The 21,362-nt window shown below is 48.5% G+C and overlaps 1 protein-coding gene across 1 annotated transcript in view; it reads right to left on the bottom strand.

Annotated features, from left to right (window-relative positions):
• PLXNA2 (plexin A2) overlaps positions 1 to 21,362 on the bottom strand; it is a 210,109-nt gene that overhangs the window by 28,434 nt on the left and 160,313 nt on the right. The window contains exon 13 of the mRNA XM_003792201.2: positions 4,556 to 4,707. Coding sequence (XP_003792249.1) covers positions 4,556 to 4,707 — 152 coding nt within the window. The remainder of the gene's footprint in view (positions 1 to 4,555; positions 4,708 to 21,362) is intronic.

The following is a 21,362-nucleotide window of genomic DNA, read 5'->3' as shown; positions in this document are numbered from 1 at the left end:
GCACTCTCAGGCGATGCAGAGGAGAATCAACCACCTATTGCGGGTGTTGGGGGAGGGGGAGGAAGGGAGGAGGGAACAGACACACTCTTTCCCTCTCCACTAATCAGAGCTTGTTTGTTTCTCACTCATCACCCTTGGACACTCTACTTGAGAAGAAAAGGAAGAAGAAATCATCACAGGCTTTGAAGTGATGGAAAAGGGAAATATAGGAACACATGAAGGTCATGGACAGTATTGAAATGTTAGGTCCTGGGGCTGTCAGGGAGAGGAGAGGCTAGGAATGGCCCTGGTCAACTGTTCCTGTATAGCAGTGGTTCTCAACCTGTGGGTCGCAACCCCTTTTGAAAATACATCGTGACATTAGGAAGGTTGAGAACCGGTGCTGTATAGAATGAACACTCGCCTGGGGCCTCTCGGCACTCTGTCTTTTCTAGGACATTTTCTTGCTTGGGGTTCATGCCCCAGATGATAAGCTGTACACAGTAAGCATGTGGAAGAAGAGCAATGAATGGGAGATGGATGCCATCTGTTGTCCAAGTCTGAGCACCTGCAGTTAACTCTGTGAGCCCCCCACCTGGAAAGACATGGTGCAGGGATCTGGGGGCTGGGCTGGGCTGAGGGACCAGCACTAGCCGTGGGTCCCTTCCTTGGGCTTGCAGCTGAGCTTTCTCCTCACCCATGAAATGAGTGGGCAGAGGCCTGTGGTTAGCAGTGGGGTATAGAACAGGGTCTGGATGGGTTGGTCCAAGAATTGGATGAAATTCCTAAGGAGATCTGGCAGCTCTATAGGAGAATTCAATCAATTCTAGGCCTGTTTCCCTTTAATTCCTAGGACCCTATGTCCGCAGGGAAGGATGGAATGGCCTGGAGTGAAGCACTTATTTTCTCGAGCTCAAGGAAAGAGGGAGTTACAGCAAGAAGCCAGGGACCTTCACAAGAAGAATAGCTACAGTTTATTTGCAGGAGTATCCCAGCCTTTTTTCTTTTCTGTTGCACATTGAAAGAAGATTGTCTTGGGCCATGCATTAAATACACAAAACACTAGTGAAAGCTGGTGAGCAAATAATGAAAAGGCCTGTGCGTAATTTTTGAGATATCTGACACCACAGACCAAAACAGCCCTCAAATATTCCGCATAGAGTCTGAGGGCCACAGGTTGGACACCCCTGGTACTGAGTGTAGCAGGTCCTCTACAGGGTAGGATCTCTTTTCATCCTCAGGCTCTGCTCCACAGGGGGTCTTATTATCTCCATTTTACAGATGAAAACAAAGGCTCAGAGGTGAAAGGTGACTTATCTATGACCATAGTTCCGGTAAGTTACAGAGCCCTGAATCAAATCCAGGTTAGCCTGAATCCAAAGCTCATACCTCTGACCACTTCACTCTACTGCTGCTAGATTTAATGGAATTCTCTGTGTGTATTTTGAGGAAGGACAGTCTGGATATGGTAGCAGTGACAGATGCAAGGCAGTTGGCAGGGGGTGGTAGAAAAGACTCAGCGGGGCTGCTTAGGTGGGCTCTGAGAATGGGAGGGCCACTTGTTCCCCACCTTCTTGGTTGTAGACAATCTCAGACAGTGGTGTGCATACCACCTCCTCCTCTAGCCCCTGTGTGTCAACAAGGCTCCTGGGGTTTGATTCTGGGGGCCTGCTGCCTCTCCTATCTCCTCCCTATGTCCCTGGTGGCTCTGGGTTCTCTATATACTATTAGGAGACAATAGCTGGAGATGGCCACATTTTCTCTTTAAAACATGTGACACTGGACCAAATAACTGTCCAGCTTAGATATTTGAAAACCTGATTTCTCGCGGTTGACAGGAGCCTTCTGAAGACACATTAGTGCCACAGATAAGCTTTCTAATGATGAGAGTTGGACATATTACAGGACATACAGTTTATTGCTTCTGACATATTAAGGACCACTGCAGTGATGGTAGCGCTCATCTATTCTTACATTCCTATCTTCCAGATGAGATAGCTGAGCAATAGGGAGCAAAGTGACTTATCCAAAGTCACCTAGTTCATCCATAGCTAAGCTAAGGCTTGACCTCCAGTCTCCTGGCTCTCAAATCAGCATCCCTGCCCCTGTACCATACCACACCACCTCCCACAGACTGGCATAGACGGTGCCTCGCTCCCTGGAGTATGGCGCACAGGCATGTGACGTCCACCTAGCCCTGGCTGAGACACAGATGTAGCAGAGGAGAGGAGGCGACTTATCTATGACCACAGTTCCGGGGACCTGAGCTGAGTCTGCCCCACACAGTGCCCCTTTCCCTCAACCTGTGTCCCCTCACCCAGAAAACATCCTGTGATGGAGTCATCCAGCCCTCCATAGAGCTGCGGGGTGCTGATTGCAGGACTAAGCGGGCCCTTTAACCAACATTAACCTAATTGCTGAGTGATAGATGGCACGGCACAAGCATATGGTGAATCATTACCATGCCCGCAAATCCTGCCCGCACCCAGGACTCTGCACTGGGCCTATTTAGCCAAATTCATCTCGCACAGACATCTGTAACGAGTGTGCCTGCTGCTCCCTACCCGGGATGGAGGCCTTAATGATGTTAACAAACTCTGAATCCTCGAGAGTGGTAATGAGCCTGGCACGGCTGGAAACCAGGGCTGTATCCAGCCGGGTATGCTGCCTGCCTGCTGCCTGCCCCGTGCCTGAGGACATGACAGTGCTGGTTTTCCAGGGTGACCACCAGCCTTGGCAGGCACCCACAGGGACCATTCACTTCCCCAGGCTCCTTTCATAGACTCACTGCTGGCTTCTCTCAGCACCCATGGTCCTGGGTGAGTGTATTGCATTTAATTTTAAAAACATAAAAGAACTAAAATTCCCTGTGTCCACGTAGCACACGTTAGGCTGATGAGAGTGAGAAAGATCTGCCAAGGTCTGGGGGCTGGTCAGCAGAGGAGACAGGACTAAATTAGGGCCTCATGAGATTTTGAGGGCCAGCTGCCCAGGAATTTGCACTTCCCAGCCAAAAGCCCTTCTTCCCACCTCACTCCACTCCACCTCCAGCCCTTTCCTTTGGAGTCCTTTGACATCTCACCAAACTGGAGACTGGCCTGTGTCCAGAGGCCCAAGGCAGGTCCTTGAGGCCAAGGTGGACTTGGGGTCAGTGTGGCTGAGTGCCTAGCCCAGTCTGGCAGGGTGCTGGCTCTGTAAAGACCATCTGGCAGTGAGGACCTCTGTGGTCTATCCTGGCTCCTGCCCCACAACTTTCACCTCCTCTTTGGCTCAGAAGCACTATCATCTCCTGTTTCCCCCTCCCTCATCTCCTCCTTGTAGGCCCAGCCAGCCTTTCCTTCAAGACTCATTCCTTAGGGACAAGGTTATCAGTGAAGGACCAGACCTGAAGCATCTGAGCACTCAGGCCAGTTCCTTCTTCCCCCCTGCTCTGGCCAGCAGGCATCACACTGCTCTCAGAGTCTGGAACTCACCTCTTCTGACTCTGACTCTTCTCTGGGCCATGCCAAAGCCTCAAAGCCACAAGCTGATGAGTCATGGAATTTTAGGCCATTCCTGCCCAGGAGTCTACCCCATCACTGTTAGGGATGGGAAATAGCCCCAGACAAGGAGTCAGGAGACTCAAGGTCTCATTCTGCCTTGGCCACGGTGCCCTGAGTGAACTGGGGAGAGTCACTTCACTCCTCTGAGTCCTTTGCTTTGTGAAACAGAGATAACAATATTTACCTCTCAGGGTCTCTACCAATTAAAACTGAGATAATGGATGAGCAAGTGCTCTGTTAAGTGAAAAGTGCTGATGCAAGATAAAAGAGATGTCATGCTGAAGGGCTTGCTACTGAAGGCTGGCTCTGGGGAGGTCAGAGAGAGGACCTGAGGCTGCAGCAGAATGGAACTGAGGCAGGGAAGCCCCTGCCCCAAAGTCATGCTCTTCATCATGCTCCCAGTGCCCCCTGAGAGCTGTGTTCTCACTGGAATCAGGATGACTTGACCCAACTTCATATAACAAACCACGCAGAATGACCTGGCTGCTCCCCTCCCTTTTGCCTTCAGGAGGTGGCATCTCTCCTTCCATCCACCCCCCTCCAGCTTTGTGCCCACCTCCTGCCCACCAACTCCATAGTGGCCGCCACTGCCAAACGCACACCCCAAATTGGAACATATGTCACTTCTGGAGCCCCGTTTGCCTATCCGCCACTACATGCCTATTTTCTAATTTCCAGCTGACATTTCCCTTAGTGAAATAAATGAATTTGCTCCAGTGGAGGCCCTGCTCGGATTAAGCTGCTGTCAGAGCCCCATGCACTAAACAAATTGTTGCCTGCAGCCCACTGTGCAGGATGCATTCCAATGGGGGCTGGCAGAGGAGGGGCCGGGGGGACCCAGGATGGGCCTGAACTTGTCAGGAAACTGGCTCAGTCATGCCAGTGGGCAGGCAATGACTGAATGAGGGACAGTGTCAGCACCAGAGTCCTGATGCCAGGGGAGCCAGGGAACAGGGAATCAGACAAAGTCAGACCCTCAGAGAGCAGAGGAGGGAGCAACTCCCATAGGGAAAGGCTGGACGGGGTGGACTCACTGCTCAGCGATGATGTATTCCCCAGGGAGGGGCGTGCAGGGCACCCCAGCCACCTGCACATGGTGGGCGATCTCAGAGAAGTCCAGACCCAGGTTCACACCATGGATGGTCACTCGGGTCCCTCCTTCAGGTGGGCCGGACACTGTCAAAATCTGCAGGAGGAAAATGGCATTAGCAAACCTGGTGGGCCTTGGGAATAGGAGGGGAACTCCCTCTCCCTCCACATTGACAGACCCCAGGAATCTGGGTGAATGGAGGATACTTTCTCCACTTTTTAGCTTATCTAGGATCTTGACATTGTCTTCTGTTTTGTGCTACACACTCAGTTCTTTAAATCATTTATTCATTCATCCACTTACTTAAAAAAATTATTGGAGAGAGTACTGCACTCGAGGCAGAAAATCATTGCTGGAGACTTGTCTCAGACTCACTAGTTGCCTGACTGTCATCAGCTGTGTAATCCCTCTGAAGTCAGTTCTTAGTTGTGAAGGGGCACAGTCAGGGCCACCAACCTTGCAGGGAGCTGGGGAACACCAAATAGAGGGAGTGCTTGGGAGCATTTTTTTTTTTTTTTTTGAGACAGAGCCTCAAGCTGTCCCCCTGGGTAGAGTGCTGTGGCATTACAGCTCAAAGCAACCTCCAACTCCTGGGCTCAAGCGAGTCTCCTGCCTCCGCCTCCCAAGTAGCTGGGACCACAGGCGCCCGCCACAACGCCCGGCTATTTTTTTTGGTTGCAGCCGTCATTGTTGTTTGGCGGGTCCGGGCTGGGGATTCGAACCCGCCACCTTAGGTGTACGTGGCTGGCGCCTTAGCCGGTTGAGCTATAGGCGCCGAGACAGGGAGCATTTTTGAAACCAGTGGACTTTGTAATTGTGACAGTGCCATTATTGCCACTCTTGTGTACTAGACCCTGTAGGGGGTACAGTTACGAATACACAGGGAATCTGCCCTCAGGGAACTTAAAGTCAAGGAGGATGAGATAAAGGAAGTGCATAAATAAAGCTGATTCAGAGTGCACAGTGAGGAAGTCCATACAGAGAGAGTGGGAGCTCAGAGGAGTCCAGATTGGGTGTGGCTGCAGAGGGCAAGATCAAAGGTGGAGAGTGTGTTTGACACTGTTCTGTAAAAAAACTCCTATGACACATGTTAGGACCAAGGAGAAACAACTTTAGGATTGTCCAAATCTTTTCTGACTTCTTATTAACAAAGATCATTTATTTATTCATTGGTTAATTTAGTCACCAGATGTTGTCTCGTTTTTCTTTGACTCACCACCCCACCCACCAAAAAAGGGAATAGCAGAATCAAGTTCTCCCAAGGTATCAGGTACTTGGCAAAATGCAGTTCTCTGAGATCCAATGGATCCCAGTGAATAAGTTCAGGTAACGCCCAGTTACCTGAAATAGGAAGAAATTAGACGTGAACTCAATCCTAGATTAGCAAAGGAACACAGAATTTCTGAACTAGAAGGGACAGTGGAGTATCTTATTTGAAGATCCTTATTTTACAGCAAGAAGATTGAGACTCAGAGAAGTTCAGGGTGTATCCAAGGCCTCAAATAACTTGTATACACAGCAGTAAAAAAGTCCAGTGTTCTTTTCACCACACCATAGGAAAGGCAAGATGGAAGAGGGAGGGAGGAGAGAAGGGGACTTGATCACAGTCAAGGGCCCACTAGAATCTCCCAGATGGCATGGGGTGGGGAGCTCTGGGTCCTTGGGCATTTCTGGACAGTTTCCCTCTTAACCCGTATATGCTGATGAGTGTCTCTCTCCCTCTTAACGCTGTTATGTGATGATGCGTGTCCGGTGGGTGGCAGAGACAATGTGCCCTGGGCAGAGGTGAAAGGTGAGTATAGGTGAAGATGCTGTAGAAAGCTCTGGAGATGCTTCCTGCCTCCTTCCTCCCCCACCCCTGGAGGTGTGCACCATGAGTTCTGCCACCAACCCAGCCACAGACCCCCAAGTGAGAGCGAGCAGACAAAAGATGATGGCGGGGGGGATGAGAACCAGGACAGGCCTCCTCCCCTGACCCCTGGCCACTCAGCGAGCCTCTTTCCCTTTGTGCCAGCCCTGAACACTCTCAACTGGGGGCTCATTTTACCCATGTCACCTTATCTATGGCTCTGATCTCCTTTTTTGAGAATAAAACATCCCACTTTAAGAATAAAAATAAATAAGACACATGAATTGAGTCAAGGGAGAGAGTGAAGCAGACCAGAGGCATCTCCGCATGTTGGGAGTGAGAATGGGGGAAGTAAGGACAAGTTGAGGAGGGAAGAGCTGGCACGAGGAACCAGAAGCCCCTATAGCTCTTCTGTCCCCGCGCTCTAAAAATATCCCTCAATAAAACATTCTGGCTGTTCCACTCTCCCCTGGCACAGTTCCCTCAGGGACCTGGGACTCCTGAGCTCCAGGAGACAGACTCTTACTAATGAGAAACCGGGAAGGCGCTGCCTCCATGCCCTCTGCAGGAGAGCATCAGTTGGGGGGGGAATCTGCTTTTAACTCCTGCTTCTCCTTTGATCCTCTTGGAATGAGCATGACCAGCCCCTCCAGCCCCTCCCCCAGCCACCTGGACGGCATGAACCCACCTACCCAGAGGAACTGACAAAACAGTGGTGATTGGCTCCCTCTCCTTCCCTCACTTTTATTTTTAAAAAATACATTCTTTTGCTCGCTGTAGTTAATTACAACCTTTCAGAAAAGCTGTGAAATAAAATCTTTCTGGAAAGCCTAAAAATATTTCTGTCTTGCAGGTAGCATGTGGGGATTACATTGTGAATACTCGGCGGCGTTGGCAGGTTCCGCAGGGTAGCTTCTCCCTGCTGGTAAGTAAGTCATTGTAGTGTTTTTCTTCCAACATTCAAGGGTTGGTGGCAGACACATGGTCGCCGGCACTGGAGTGTTGTAGGGGCCATTAGTTAGCACAGAGCTGCTCGCAAGCATAAGTCAGCTTACACTGCTTAGGGAAGGAAGGCCTTTTTATTTTTTTATTTTTGGTAAATTATTAGCAAGTGTTGTAAGCTTGGCATGAAGATACAAGTCAAAGAGATGGGTAGTTGTAGCTAACAGCTGCTGGAATCCAAACCAAGAGAATCTGTCCTCATGGGTCATTAAACTAGGTCCATGGGGCTTGGGAAGCGCGTGGGGAATGCTGGGTCTTCATGGAGGTCTTCTTTCATCCTCTGTACTATGCTGCCGGCGCTGGGTAGGTGGTGAGGGACTTCAAGGAGACCCCTAAGCAATTACCATGCCCTAGGGCTTATGAGGGACATAGTTTGCAGCTTCCTTGCTTAAAGCAAAACTGATGTATAAAAGTCTGGATTTCCAAAACACAGATGAGGTGGTGATTATTTGATTTGCAAGAGGATTCCCACGGCCACTATTACTGATGACTTCCAAATCCATATTGTTGGCTCGGCCCTCTCTCCTGAGCTCCACAGCCATATATCTAATTGCTACTGGACATCTCTACTTCCACATCTGTGTCCCTCAAGTGCCTCAAATTTCACCATGTCTAAAACTGAACTCTTAATTTTTTCTCCTCCCACCCTCAACTGATTACCCTCCCTATATTGTACTTTAAGGTTAATAGAATCTGCACACACCAGCCAGGAATCTTGCAAGCACCTTCCAACCATCCCCTTTACCTCCCCTACCAAGTATAACAAAGAAGGTCACCAGGCCAGGCTTGGCGCCTGTAGTACAGTGGTTGTGGCGCCAGCCACATACACTGAAGCTGGTGGGTTAGAACCCGGCCCAGGCCAGCTAAACAACAAGAATAACAACTGCAACAAAAAATAGCTGGGCACTGTGGCAGGCACCTGTAGTCCCAGCTACTTGGGAGGCTGAGGCAAGAGAATCACTTAGGCCCAGGAGTTTGAGGTTGCTGTGAGCTCTGATGCCACAGCACTCTACTGAGGGCCACATAGTGAGACTCAAAAAAACCAAAAACAAAAACAAAAACAGAAAATGTCACCAGGCCCTATTGGTTCTCATTCCTGGGTGTCTTTTGCATTCATGTGTTCCACAATAGGTTTTCAGCAGAGCCCTGTAATCTCTTACCCACACTAACCACAATGGTCTCCATGTAAATCTTGCTTCCTCATAGCTGCCAGGGTGACCTTCATGCACACATGCTTCAGCAGGTTATAGACTGTTGCTCTAAAAATCATCAATAGCTCTGACCACCACCAAGACCAAGGCCTGAATTCCTAATGCTGGCCTGGCATCTGTGGTCCTTCATGTGCCACCTCTTTGGCCATGTCTTCCATTCTACAGTAAGTTATCCATGACCTTCCCAAATATCAGGGGTGCCTTCATACATAATACCCTTTAATGTGCCTTTGGACATGCTCTTCATTCCTTCCCTGACAAAGGCACCCCACAGAAGACAGCCCCTGCCACATGAGGCCTTCTAGTTAGCTGAGAAGGTTCTAAGGGCCACACCATATGCATGGTGGGCTGGGGCAGTGAGGACTATCATCCTACTTCCTCCATTTCTCTTCAGGACCAAGTATTATGAGGAGGCCATGGAAGGGAGGCTTGGTGGGAAAGGGTTTCTTCTCCAGAGAGGGACTGAACAGGATCCCCGCAGGACATAATCTCAGACCAGGCTCAAGTTCCCCTGGGGACTCTGCCACCATGGCTCTCTCTAAAAATCAGCATTAGATTACAGGGCCCCAGGGCTACATTCCACAATATTGGTTCTCTCTGGAGAGAAGTCTAGCCTTCCCACATGGTCTATAATGGGAAGTTGGTTGATTCCCAGCTCCCATTTGGAGGTTTGGAGAACTCTAGGGAAGTCCTTCCAGATCTGGAAGGAGCTGTGGGCTATGGTGGAGGGGACAGTTAGCCTCCCACAGAGGGGAGGGTGAGAGCGCAGGGTAGAGTCACATGGAGTTCCCCACTGACAGAAGGGGACAAACTATGGCTGGGATACTAGTCAGGTCTGCTTGTCTTGACCAGATGGCCCTTATGCTGCTGGCTACTTTGAGGCAAGGAAGAGAGACAATTTGATGTTTGATTAGGGCCTGCAGCAGGAAGACAATAAGCTCTGGAGTCAGACAGGCCTGAATTTAAACACTAGCTCTGCTACCTATGAGCTATGTGACCTTGAATCTCAATGTCCTCATATGAAAACAGATAATAATGCTTGCCTCATGGGGATGATGTGAAGACTAAGTGAGATAACATTTGGAAATTTCCCAGTATGCTTGCTTAGAAAGCAGGTCTTGATGATTAGTAAATGCCTTCCCTGTGTTTCTCTGCACCTATGCCTTCCTAAATGATAAAAACATGGCATGTTGAAGTTGGTAGGGTGAGAGAGGATAGAAATCCTGTTATCAGTCTGGTAGGACAACATACAGATCAAGAAGCTCATAGCTGAGATGCTGGGTGACCTGGGCTGCTCATGGCCTGTTGGGAGAACACCTGCAGCCTGAGCTTGGACAGGGGGCTGTGGTGGTGCCAGACCTGGGCCTTGGCTTTGGGGCGGGGGTTCTGGATCCTGCACAGGACCATATTTTGAGATAGAATTCACATTTCACCCCCAAGTAAGTTTGGAGGGACATTGGCCTTGTCTAAAATGGTCTTTGTTCCCTCCTCCCTCCCTCTGGCCATTTCTTCCCCTGACCATTAGCCAATCTTGGGTAGGTACAAAATTTCACAATGTGTTCGATGAACTCTTTCAGGGAAGTCACCCTGAAAGAGATACCCATGAAAACAAATGACAGTTTGGGGTGTGTGTGTGTGTGTGCAAGTTGCATGGTGGGTGGGATAAGAGGAGGGAAGGAAGATGAAAACCTGTCAGATCAGCTGGGAAGACCTTTAGATACTGACTAATTTCATCCTTAGGCCTTTCTATACTGAGGACTAGAAATCTATCTCAATTCTCTCACTGTGGACCTTAGAAGTGAGAGCTAGAAGTAGGAGATTGGGCAAAGAAGATCCTAGAAGCGGCTTGGCGCCTGTGGCTCAAGCGGCTAAGGCATCAGCCACATACACCTAAGGTGGTGGGTTCGAATCCCCAGCCTGGGCCCGCCAAACAACAATGATTGCTGCAACCAAAAAATGGCCAGGCGCTGTGGCGGGCGCCTGTAGTCCCAGCTACTTGGGAGGCTGAGGCAGGAGACTTGCTTGAGCCCAGGAGTTGGAGGTTGCTGTGAGTGTGATGCCATGGCACTCTACCCAGGGGGATAGCTTGAGGTTCTGTCTAAAAAAAAAAGACCCTAGAAGCACCTGCTGTTTCCAGGTTGGAGTAAAGGGGGTTACTGTGGCTGTACTCTGCGTTTCATGCTGGCTCTACCTGTGTGCTTCTCTTCTGCCCGTCCCTCACAACTGAGGTGCCACAGAGTTCTGGCTCAGGCCTCTCACAGACCACAGTCATAGCCACAGAATAATGTTTTGGTTAACATCAGACTCACAGGATTACAATGGAGCTGTGAGTGTCCCATCCCCTGGTGATGCCACTCTACCATCACAGCACAACACATTATTCATGTGTGTGTGGTGACGCTCTTGTAAACAACCCCCCACACTGCCAGGTGTCTCAAGGTATAGCACATGCAGTCTGTGCAGTATGTAAGGTCTGATAATGATGATCAACTACCAGGTTACTGGTTTTATGTGTTTGCTATACTATGCTTTTAATCATTATTTGTCTACTTATTTTTCAAAAAGGGTTAACTGTAAAACAGCCTCAGAGGTGTTGTGGGAGGAGGCACTGTTATAGGAGATGACAGCTCCATGCATGTTACTGCCCCAAACACCTTCCAGTGGGACAAGAGGTGGGGGAGGGAAGATAGGGACAAGCATGACCCCGACCCACCGTGTACGCAGGCCTAGACTAATGTGTGGAGTTGTGACTTCGTTTTTGACAAAAAAGTTTAAAAAGTAAAAATAATAAAAAATCCCTAAAATAGAGGCTCCTTTTCCTTCTCCCCCCAGTTAGAGGGTGGGAAGCCTACATGCATTGGACACTGAGTCCTCTCTGCTGGCCAAGCAAGTCCCCCACAGGTGCCTCCCCAGCCTCAAGGCTCTGCTCAAGATGCCTCCTCTACGAGGCCTCCACTGATTCCATGGGGTCCCTTCTCTTAGGTTTCCCATTGCCCTGTGTAAACATAGTTATGATGTAATAAGAAAAAGAAAAAATAAATGTGTGAAGTCAGGCAACATGGATGAAAGTTAAAAAAAACAAAAATATCTCTAAGATCACAGTCGCTACACTGGACTGTAACTGCTCATTTCTTCGATAGGACAGTAAGTATGTTGGGATAGCAACTGTCTTGCTTCTCTTAGTAACTTAATTCTCAGCACATAACCTGAAACAGCAACTGTCAATAAATATCCTCAATTCTCTGTTACTAGGAAATGCTGATTTCAACCGGAGTCCAGAACAAACTGTGCTCTTTAATGACGACTGGAAGAATGGAGAAGCCTAAGTGTTGCTTGAAAGTGATGTGGTACTCTAGCATGGAGATCATTAAGAAGGTTTTCCTGCAATCTCTCTTGCTTTAATTTAAGCCGATTTCTGGCTTGATTCCTCACCGAATGGAGGGCTGAACAGCTGCCTCCTCATCAAACATCTTTCAGATACTGAGGACAGCAATTAAGTCACCCCTGGCCTTTGCTTCTGCAATTCTGCCAGCCTGTTCTCTGAAGATCTTGTTGTCTAAACCCTTTGATCATTCCAGATGCTTCTCTCTGGACTGGGGGATTTCTGTGCATCCTCTGAGAGTGTAGTGACCCATACCAGGCTTGTGGCTTGAGTAAAGGCCTGACTGGCTGCTGCGCAGTAAGGAGGGTCTGTGAAGATGACTTCCTTTGCTTGTCACACACACCATTAACCAGGCTGGCCATGGGCAAAACCTAGCAGAGGGTAAACATTTGGTATCTTTCTCACATTCTTTCTCATTTTCTTCTCTGGGGTTCCTTCCCCCCATTTTAGTCACCTTTCTTTTCTCTCCTTCCTAAAGAAAGTTGCATTTTGTTTTGTTTTGTATTCTGTTGCCCAGAGAACAGTGGCATCACCGTATCTCACTGCAACCTCAAACTCCTGGCCTCAAATGACCCTCCTGCTTCAGCCTCCCAAGCAGCCAGGCCTGCTTGGCTAATTTTTAAATATTTTTTATAGAGACAAGGTCTCACTCTTGCTCAGGCTCATCTCAAACTCCTGAGCTCACGTGATCCTTTTACCTCGGAATGTTGGGATTATAGGCATGAGCCACTGCACCTGGTCAGTATGTGCACCCTGATGGGACTTTAAGTTGTGTTATTACCTCATCTTAAGGGTATTAGCATATCGAGCAGCTACAGAATAAAAAAATTAACTTTTGCAGGATTCATAAGAAAAACATGGGAAACACTTTAGGGTAGAAGGCTCTGGCTAGTAGCCCCACACCCTGCCTTGGAAGCAGTCGCTGAGCATGTCCGTGTGTAAGCTGGCCAGTCCAAGTCCTGGCCGTGTACTTTTTGATCTGCTCATCATAAGCCAGAAAGATTGGGCCAGCAGGATGTGAGGTCAGGCAGGCATGCCTAGGCCAAGGTGCACACAGTGGGAAACTAACTGGGAGGTTCCTACCTTCTACTGAGGCCCTCCCAAAGAGTCTAGGAACCTCTGGTTTAGGGAGCCACTTCTCCACCTGCTCAGATCCCACGTGGACAGATGCACAGCCCAACTGAGAGCTGGTGAGCGCCGGGGCTCCCCAGCCGGATCTGTATTCCTGCCAGACTCTGTCATGTTTGTTTTCCTCCGTGGGTGCTGCGACCTGGAAAGCAGTGCGGTGATGTTGCACTCGCCCTCATTCTTGCAGCCACTAATTGAACAGTTCAGAGGGAACTGTGCCACAGAGCTGCCCAAGGGTGAGAGCAGATGCAGTCGATTAATTACAGCTGGGGAGATGCGAAGGGCTGCATGGGGAGCAGAGGGAGAGGCGCTGGAAGGCCTGGGGGCTTGGTGGACTGGGAAGGGAGCGCTTAGTCAGGCCATGCCTGGGTTCAGATTTTGACAGAGTATCAGAGGGGCAGCCTTGGGCCTCCATCAGAGTAGGGGCTTCAGGGCTCAGAGGAACATCACAAAGCCCTGCTCCCATCCTGTGACCCCATCTTCTTCTTCCTCTGGTTATATCACCTGGCTCTTAGAGATGGTGGGAGAGAAAACAGAAGCAAGGCTCCACTTCCAGTATTCCAGATTCTGGTGGCTACCATTTTATATGTATTAAGTGCTCATAATGAGTCTGCAATTATCACAGTTAGGGCTCAAAACAAGCTGTGAATTGTTATTATTCCTGTTTTACATATGGAGAATAGGGTCCCACAGAGGTTAAAGAACTTGTTCAGTATTCCACAGGGAACTAGCAGCCAGGTCTACCGAGCTCTGCTTTTGGCCTCCACATAGCACTGCCTGAGTTGACCATCCTTCAGCCCTTCCTGCCCTGGGGGTGGCCCCTAGGTCATCAACCTACTCTTGGAGTCCTCTGGTTGGGTTGTCCAGTCCCTCTCCCTTGCTAAGGCCATATTTTGCTGCTTATCAAGGAGCACTGGAGTTGGCTTTGCATTTATTTTATTTATTGCAGCTCTCTCTGAGCTTCTGAGCAACTATCCTATCTCCTCTCTGCACCCACCCCAGTGATTGTCCATATCCCCTTTGACCTTGCCCCTTTGTCCTCTCTCCTTGTGCATGTCCTGTCTCCCCAGAGGAGATCACAGGAAGCTCATCATTCTTCCACTCTCTTCAGGAAGAGTTTGGTGCCAGCTCCATTCCCTGCTCTGGCTCTGTGGATAGGCAACTCTGTTTGTCTAGGTGAACTCAGGAAAGAGATGAAGGATAGTGTGTGTGCATACTGGCCAAAAGCGAGTGCTCTAGAGTCGAGGAGCTGAAGGCTAAATCATAGTCCTAAAATTTAACTAGCAATGTGACTTCAAGAAAATCAACATACTTCATAGAGCCTTAGTTTCCATATCTGTAAAATGGGTCTAATATTGTAACTTCTGGCTCATAAAAACTGCTGTGAGGTCTACATGCGATGACAGATGTGAGGAGCTAAGAGCAGTGTGAGGAGCATGGGAAGCACTGACTGAATGTTAGCTATGATTTTTCTCATGACTACTTTATGATTAAGAAGCTCGGGCAGGAGTCAGGCTAGCTGAAGTCCATGGGAAAAGTGGCTTTGTTCTCACAGTGTCCTGTGCATGTGTTGTTCTTGGTGGTGCTCAGTCCAGGAGCAAACTTGTGGTGGAGACATTGCTCAGCACGGTGTTGGTGGCCTCTTTAATGGGCCTGTGCTCCTCTTGCTACAGCCTCCAGGAGGCAGTCAGTCCTCACCATGGAGGTTTGTAAGAGGAGACAGGAGAGGCTGACATCACAGCCTCCTGGGGGGGGGGGGATCCATTCCAGGGTGGCCTTGGCCCCATCAGCGTCTCAAACAGATGGTCATGCTTTGCATTAAAAGCTTTTGTATGGGATTTCAGGTAGGCCCTGCCCTGAGGAGCTCCTTAATCAGGACCAGCCAGTGAGGACAGCTGTAAGATGTAGGCAGCTCGTCCTCTCCTTCCTACGCCACTTGCTTCTTTCCTGTACCTTAGTGTTTTCCTGAATTTAGAGGGCAGTGATGCCAACTTTGTGCCTGCAAGTTTCCATTCTATCCTGACTCCCAAAGATACCTAGGCACTGGGACAGGAAAGCAAATTGTCACAGTCTTTGCCAGCTTGGTGTGTGTGCACGTGTGTGTGTATGTGAGCATGTCTGTGCACACGATTCAGGATAGCCTAGAGCCCAGCTGATGGCTCTGTAGGAATCTATGGTACCGGGGGCACCAGCTTTCCTGCCTGGCATGAATCCTGGCTGGCTCTGTCTTAGCTGATAGTACATTCAAAACCTAATTGTTATCTCAGCAGAGTAACTCCATTATTCATCCTGACACCATCCCCCGTTAGCTGTTTGTTGCAGTGATGTTATATTAATGAGGCCTACAAATAAATGAACGGAAGATCAGAGTGCTGGCTTGTTTCTCAGGAAAGCTGTCTGACTTATTTATTTATTTACTGGGAACTTTGCAGTGAGTCACTGTGGCTCTGGGCAGGTGGCTTTTGGCCTGTCCTGCAGAGATTTGGTGCAGTCTTGCGGATAAATAGATGTAAATGTCCTAGTTTCCAAAAGAGTTTTGCAAACATATTTGCAACAGAGAGAATCCAGGAAAATACAATCTACTACTTTCAATGGTTTGGGCAAGTGGAGTACAGAAGCCAGCAGGAGTGATGGGTCATCCCCAACTATTAAGGCATCAAAAATTATTTGAGCTTGGTTTTGGAGGGCAGTGTACCTGGTTTACTACAATTGATTTTCTTTCCTAGGTACATGTACCAAAGATAATGTTAAAGAGAATTTATGTTCCTTAAGCACGGCGGTGTTGGAGAAGTTGCCATGGTTGGAAAATTTATAAAGTCAAAGCTACAGGGTGGTCAGTGGAGAGGCAAACGTAAACCTAACCCCACCCCTCACCCCCACCTGGCATCGGTGTGGCCTTACTGGGAAGTGTGGTGAGTGGCTTCAGGAACACACAGGAATATTCACACCTGAAGGGTGGCAGGTGCCTGGTCACTCCGTGAGGGCACCAATTCTGGGGATTCAGCCTCTGTATCTCAAGCCTGCTTGGCCTTTACTCCACCCTGATCTCTGTTCTCATTTGCAGGTATGAACCACATGGGTCTCATCCTCTGGGCTTTCCCGTCAGGCTGAGATGGTTGACAGGTGAGAGCTGCCAGGCCGAGGAATCCAGCTCTCACTTAACTATCATCCCATTGGTGGGCACAGCTGAATCATCCCATTGGCGGGCTTAACTGAATCCAGATTAAAGGTAGCTTTAAGAAATACCTGGGGCAAGAGTTAAGGTAAAGCTTACCCTAACAGGCAAGAAGTGATTATCCTAAGTTCAAATGCACCCCCAAATTCCTTCTTGTTGTTCTTTTCCCCCTACTCATAGAAATACATCAGGACCCCATTATGTTTAGGAATATAGTATATGCAGGTTCCTTTGAGGCCTGACACAAAGGGTGACCAGTGTGCCCAGTTTGCCTGGCATCTTTCAGTATCTTCCAAGAGGACTCTGATCCTGAACATAGACACTTGGCACACTTTGGGGAGGGGGTGAGGTGGGAGAATGTATAGCCAAGGAATACCCACTCTTCATCTCTCTGACCAAGACAGGCAGCATGGCATGGTGGGGGGAGTCAGAAGGTCCTGGTTTTCAACTTCTGTTCTGCCACAAACCAGATGTGTGACTTTGAGCAAATTCTTTACTTCCCTAAGTACAGTTTTCCCACCTCCTACATGAAAATAAGAATAGCCATCTTTCAGGATTGTTTGGAGGAGTAGAAATGTGCACAGAGCATGGTAGAGTCTTGTTAAAGAAAATCAATTACTATTACTGAGACTCTCAGAATTAGAATGATGGCTGCTCTGTTCATGTGACTGGCACAAGGTGAGTGCCCTTGTTGGCTGTGGAGACCTATATCCCTGCCACAGTCCTCTTTCCACAGGAGGTAAATGCAAAGGGTGTAGGCTCAGGCCGTTTGAAGGAAGCACGGTGGCTCCAGGGCAGGTAGTTCCAGGCTCTTCTAGGGGCCTCACATCCAAGGATAGGCTAGGGTTACTCCAGGAGAGGCTGCACCCTGCCTGCTCACCTGCTCACCTAAGCATGTGCACCTAAGCACTGTCAAGTATAGCACGGTACATGGCACCCAGCAGTCACTAATTAAATATTCATTTGATGAGTGAAATAACTTATTTGGGATTGTGACAACTCCCTTTGTTCAGAATGCTTGTTCACTCTCATGAGTTCAATTTTGTCCTCCTAAATCCCAGTAGCTCAGAGTGTGACTTTATTTGGAGACAGGGTAGCCATAGAGGTAGTCATGTTAAAATGAGGTCATGAGGGTGGGCCTTAATCTAATATGTCTGGGTATTGATTTTATACTTGATCTTACCCAAAGGGTAAAGAAGAGACACAGCCTTACTATTTAAAAAATTAGTGAGATAGACACACACACACACATGGGCAGGACACGTGTGAACAAGAAGGCAGAAACCAGGCTGAGGCATCTATAAACCAAGAAACGCCAAAGATTGCCAGCAACTGCCACAGGCAAGGAGGGAAGCCTGAGCAGATTCTCGGTCACAGCTCTCAGAAGGAACCCACACTGCTGACACCCTGGTCTTGGACTTCTAGCCTCCAGGACTGTGAGCAGACACATTCCAGTTGTGTAAGTCCCTGTGATACTTTGCTATGGGTCCCCTAGGAAGCTGAGACCCTCACTGGGTATAGAGACCTCTGCATGTTAGCTCCGCATCCCTTTGCCCTCCCCGATTTCATTTTCCTGAGAACATATTCAGCCTCCTTTTCCTTTCTGCTAGATCCTGCCCACTCACAGCTTTTTAGGAAATGTTTTCTCTGGGCCTTCCTTTTCTGTGAGGGGCTCATAACACCCTTCTTTTTGAGGTCCCACCAGGTCCTGGAGCACAGGCTGAGGAAAAGAGAAATGTGGCAGGCCTGGAACCTCACAGGCTTTCCAGTCCTCTGCACGTCTCCTGTTCCTGGGGTTGAGCAGGTGACACGTGCACAGACACCCAGGGTGACAGCTGGAAATGGGAGCAGCCGGGATGCCTCCCTCGGAGGACAGCATCATTATCACACCATGAACTGGCAGAGAAGGAGCAGACGGTGGGTCCTGAGGGGGTCCTCACTTGAAGTTTATGCAAACTGAGAAATTCAATAGCCTGTACAACTTGTCCTACATGAAGCTGCCATAAAAGATGGGTCCCTAGGGGTGGGCTTGGTTGCCATGGAGACTGGGGTAAGGAGGGGTTAGGGAAGAACACAGCTGTTTATCTAACTATGCCTGAGCCTACTCCTTTTCCTAAAGTAGAACCTCCTTTGAGGTCATCTTGTTTATTTCTCATCTCCCAGGCAGGATACATCCATTTCTAGGACTGGAATTTCTGCCTCCCCACATTCCCCCTAACCCCAGGGCACCTATCACAGGGCATCAGAGAATCCTTCCCTTTTTACCTTTCAAGAAGGCTCTTTGGAATAAGTGGCTTCTGTTGGCCTCACTGAGGGCTGCCCTGGGGAGGGTGGGTACACGTTTCCAAGATAGGGGCTAGAGACAAGGAGGTCTGCATAAAAAGCAGCAGCTCCCAACCTTTTTGGCACCCGACACCAGTTTCAGGGAAGACGATTTTTCCATGGACTGTGGGGGGACATTAGATTCTCATAAGGAGCATGCAACCTAGATCCCTAGAGCGCACAGATTACAGTAGGGTTCACGCTGCTGGGAGAATCTAATGCCTCAGCTGAGCGACAGGAGGCAGGGACGCAAGTGATAAAAGTGGCTGTAAATACAGACAAAGCTTTGCTGTCTCGTCTACTGCTTACCTCCTGCTGTGTGACCTGGTTCTGAAAGGCCAGGAACAGTAGTAACCGGTCCATGGCTGGCCCGGGGGTTGGGGACCACAGCATAACAGAATATGCACCTTGTAGAATTCCAGTGACTAAGAGGTTTAGGGAGAAGATCAATGCCACTCTGAAGGGATTGGCCAAGAAAGCTATGTAAAGAAAATGAATTGATTCTCCTAAAAGGTTACTTTTCATAAATGATGCATTCTTGCCAAAAATGCCATAAAAATGAGGTTGTGCCCTTCTTGGAACACTCTGCTGAAAGGTACATGAGGTGGATTTCTTCCCATTATTGCTTTTGTCAACTTTGACCACTTGGTTAAGGTGGGTTCCAACAGGTTTCTTCACCAAGAAGTTACTTTACTCTTGTTAGAATTGGTAAGTATTTTATGGGGCGATGGCTGAAGGCTACATAAATATCCTGTTTTTCATCATACCTTCGTCTGCTCATTTCTGAACCAATTATTAGTGTGTACTTTGCCAAACGATGATTTCTATTTCCATAATTCTTTCTCCTCCATTATTTATTTATTTGCATATTGTTTATTTCTATCCATAAGGACCATGGACTCTTATTTTATTCCACTTATCATTATTTCTTTTCTTGCTCACACTACCCAGATTTGGTCTTTGAGATCCCCTTCACGTTGGCTCTTGTGCCCTTTTGACGAGGACCATACATTTTTGTTTTTTTACTACTTCTTGCCAAAAATATATAACCTGAATTTAATCATGAGGCAGCATCAGACAAATCCAAATTGAGGGACATTCTGCAAAATAACTGGTCTGTTCTTGCCAACAGTATCAAGGTCATGAAAGACAGGAAAACACAGAAAGTCTGAGGATTAAAGGACTAAGGAGACATCACAGTGGAATGTCACGTGGGACCCTGCATTGGATACTGGGCCAGAAAAAGGACACCAGTGGGACAGTTGGCAACATGTTAATAAGGCATGTATATTAGATAGTATTATTGTATCAATGCTAATTTCCTAATTTTGATAATTGTACTGTGGTTATGTAAGATGCTAACTTTAGCAAATCTGGGTGAAGGGTATATGAAAGTTCTTTGTACTATTTTTGTACCTTTTTATAAGCCTGAAATTATTTTAGAAATGAAAAGTTAAAGAAATAGAAAATGACTTTTACAGAGAAAAGAGGATCAGGTGGGGGGTAGGAGATGAAAGAAAGTAATCCAGATAATAGTGAGCAAAACGTTCCAGGCCTGCATGCTCCCTCCTGCACGTTCTGTCCAGAGCGATAGCCCCTGCGTGGCTTGGGAGGCAGCATGGATTTGCCTGTCCCTAAAGATGCTATTTCATTTCTCAACAGTTTCAACTTGCAACACACCAACAGGAGATCGGGGCCTCCAATTCCCGCTGATATGTTCACTGGGAAAATCAATTATAGCCTAATTACCTCAGGGGGTTAATTAGCCTCGTGTAGCTTGGGTGTCCTCTGTGAACAGAGCAGCCTGTCGGTCCCGGTCAGTGAGCAGGGGCGGCTGAGACAGAGGTTTCCCAGTGAGAAGCTTGCCTTGGGGCTGGGAAGGGGCCCCTGCCAGTTCAGAATGGACGGTGCAGCTGCTGCCAGGGCTGGCAGGGGTGGGAGGTGCTGATGGAGGCGAGTCCCTGCCTAATCCAAACCCCCCTCAGGCCACAGGTGCTCACAGATGTAGAGACTGACAACTGGTACAGCAAGAAGAATTACAGAACAGTGCAAGTTCTCAGGCCAGCAGTTGGTGGAAATCACTAGAATCAGGGAGAAGGCACGGAGCCCTGAGCAGCTCAGGAAGCCGCGGCAGAGGCCGGGGTGCCACTGGCAGCCCCCACAAACATTCTCTTCCAGGAACATAAAGACACAGGAGAAAGTGAGGAGGCATCATTATCCCCCACGGTTAAGAGGAAAACGGGATCGAAGCAGGACAGTTTCTGCACTGTCATACCAGCTTCCTGCGTGGACAGAGAATGACCTACATGTAGGGGACGTGCTCCCTGGGACATACCGCCGTCTCTCTGGGTCACGTCTACCTGGTCTATACCAGTAAGAAAAAGTCTGGACATTAAGGAAGAAGCCCCACTTCTTGTTTTACGTTATTTGGGCAAATCCTAGAGAACTTAAAAATGATTTTACAATTAATGTGAGCTCAAATTCTGTCTCTGTCACTTAGCAGCAGCTGTGTGAATTTGGGCAGATCACTCAACGTCTCTGAATCTCATTTTCTTCATCTATACAGTGGAGTTGAGAATATTTACTTTGCACCATTGCGGTGAGGATTAAATGTAATAGTGTAGGGCACATTGAATAAATATTTGCTTCCTCTGCAAATAACCCATCTCTGTGTTAACAGCA

Source organism: Otolemur garnettii, unplaced genomic scaffold (assembly GCF_000181295.1).
Source record: "Otolemur garnettii isolate 467f Iridium unplaced genomic scaffold, OtoGar3 scaffold00055, whole genome shotgun sequence".
NCBI classification, from domain to species: Eukaryota; Metazoa; Chordata; class Mammalia; order Primates; family Galagidae; genus Otolemur; species Otolemur garnettii.
Note: the sequence above shows the minus strand (reverse complement) of the source record. Positions and strands in the feature narration are given on the sequence as shown.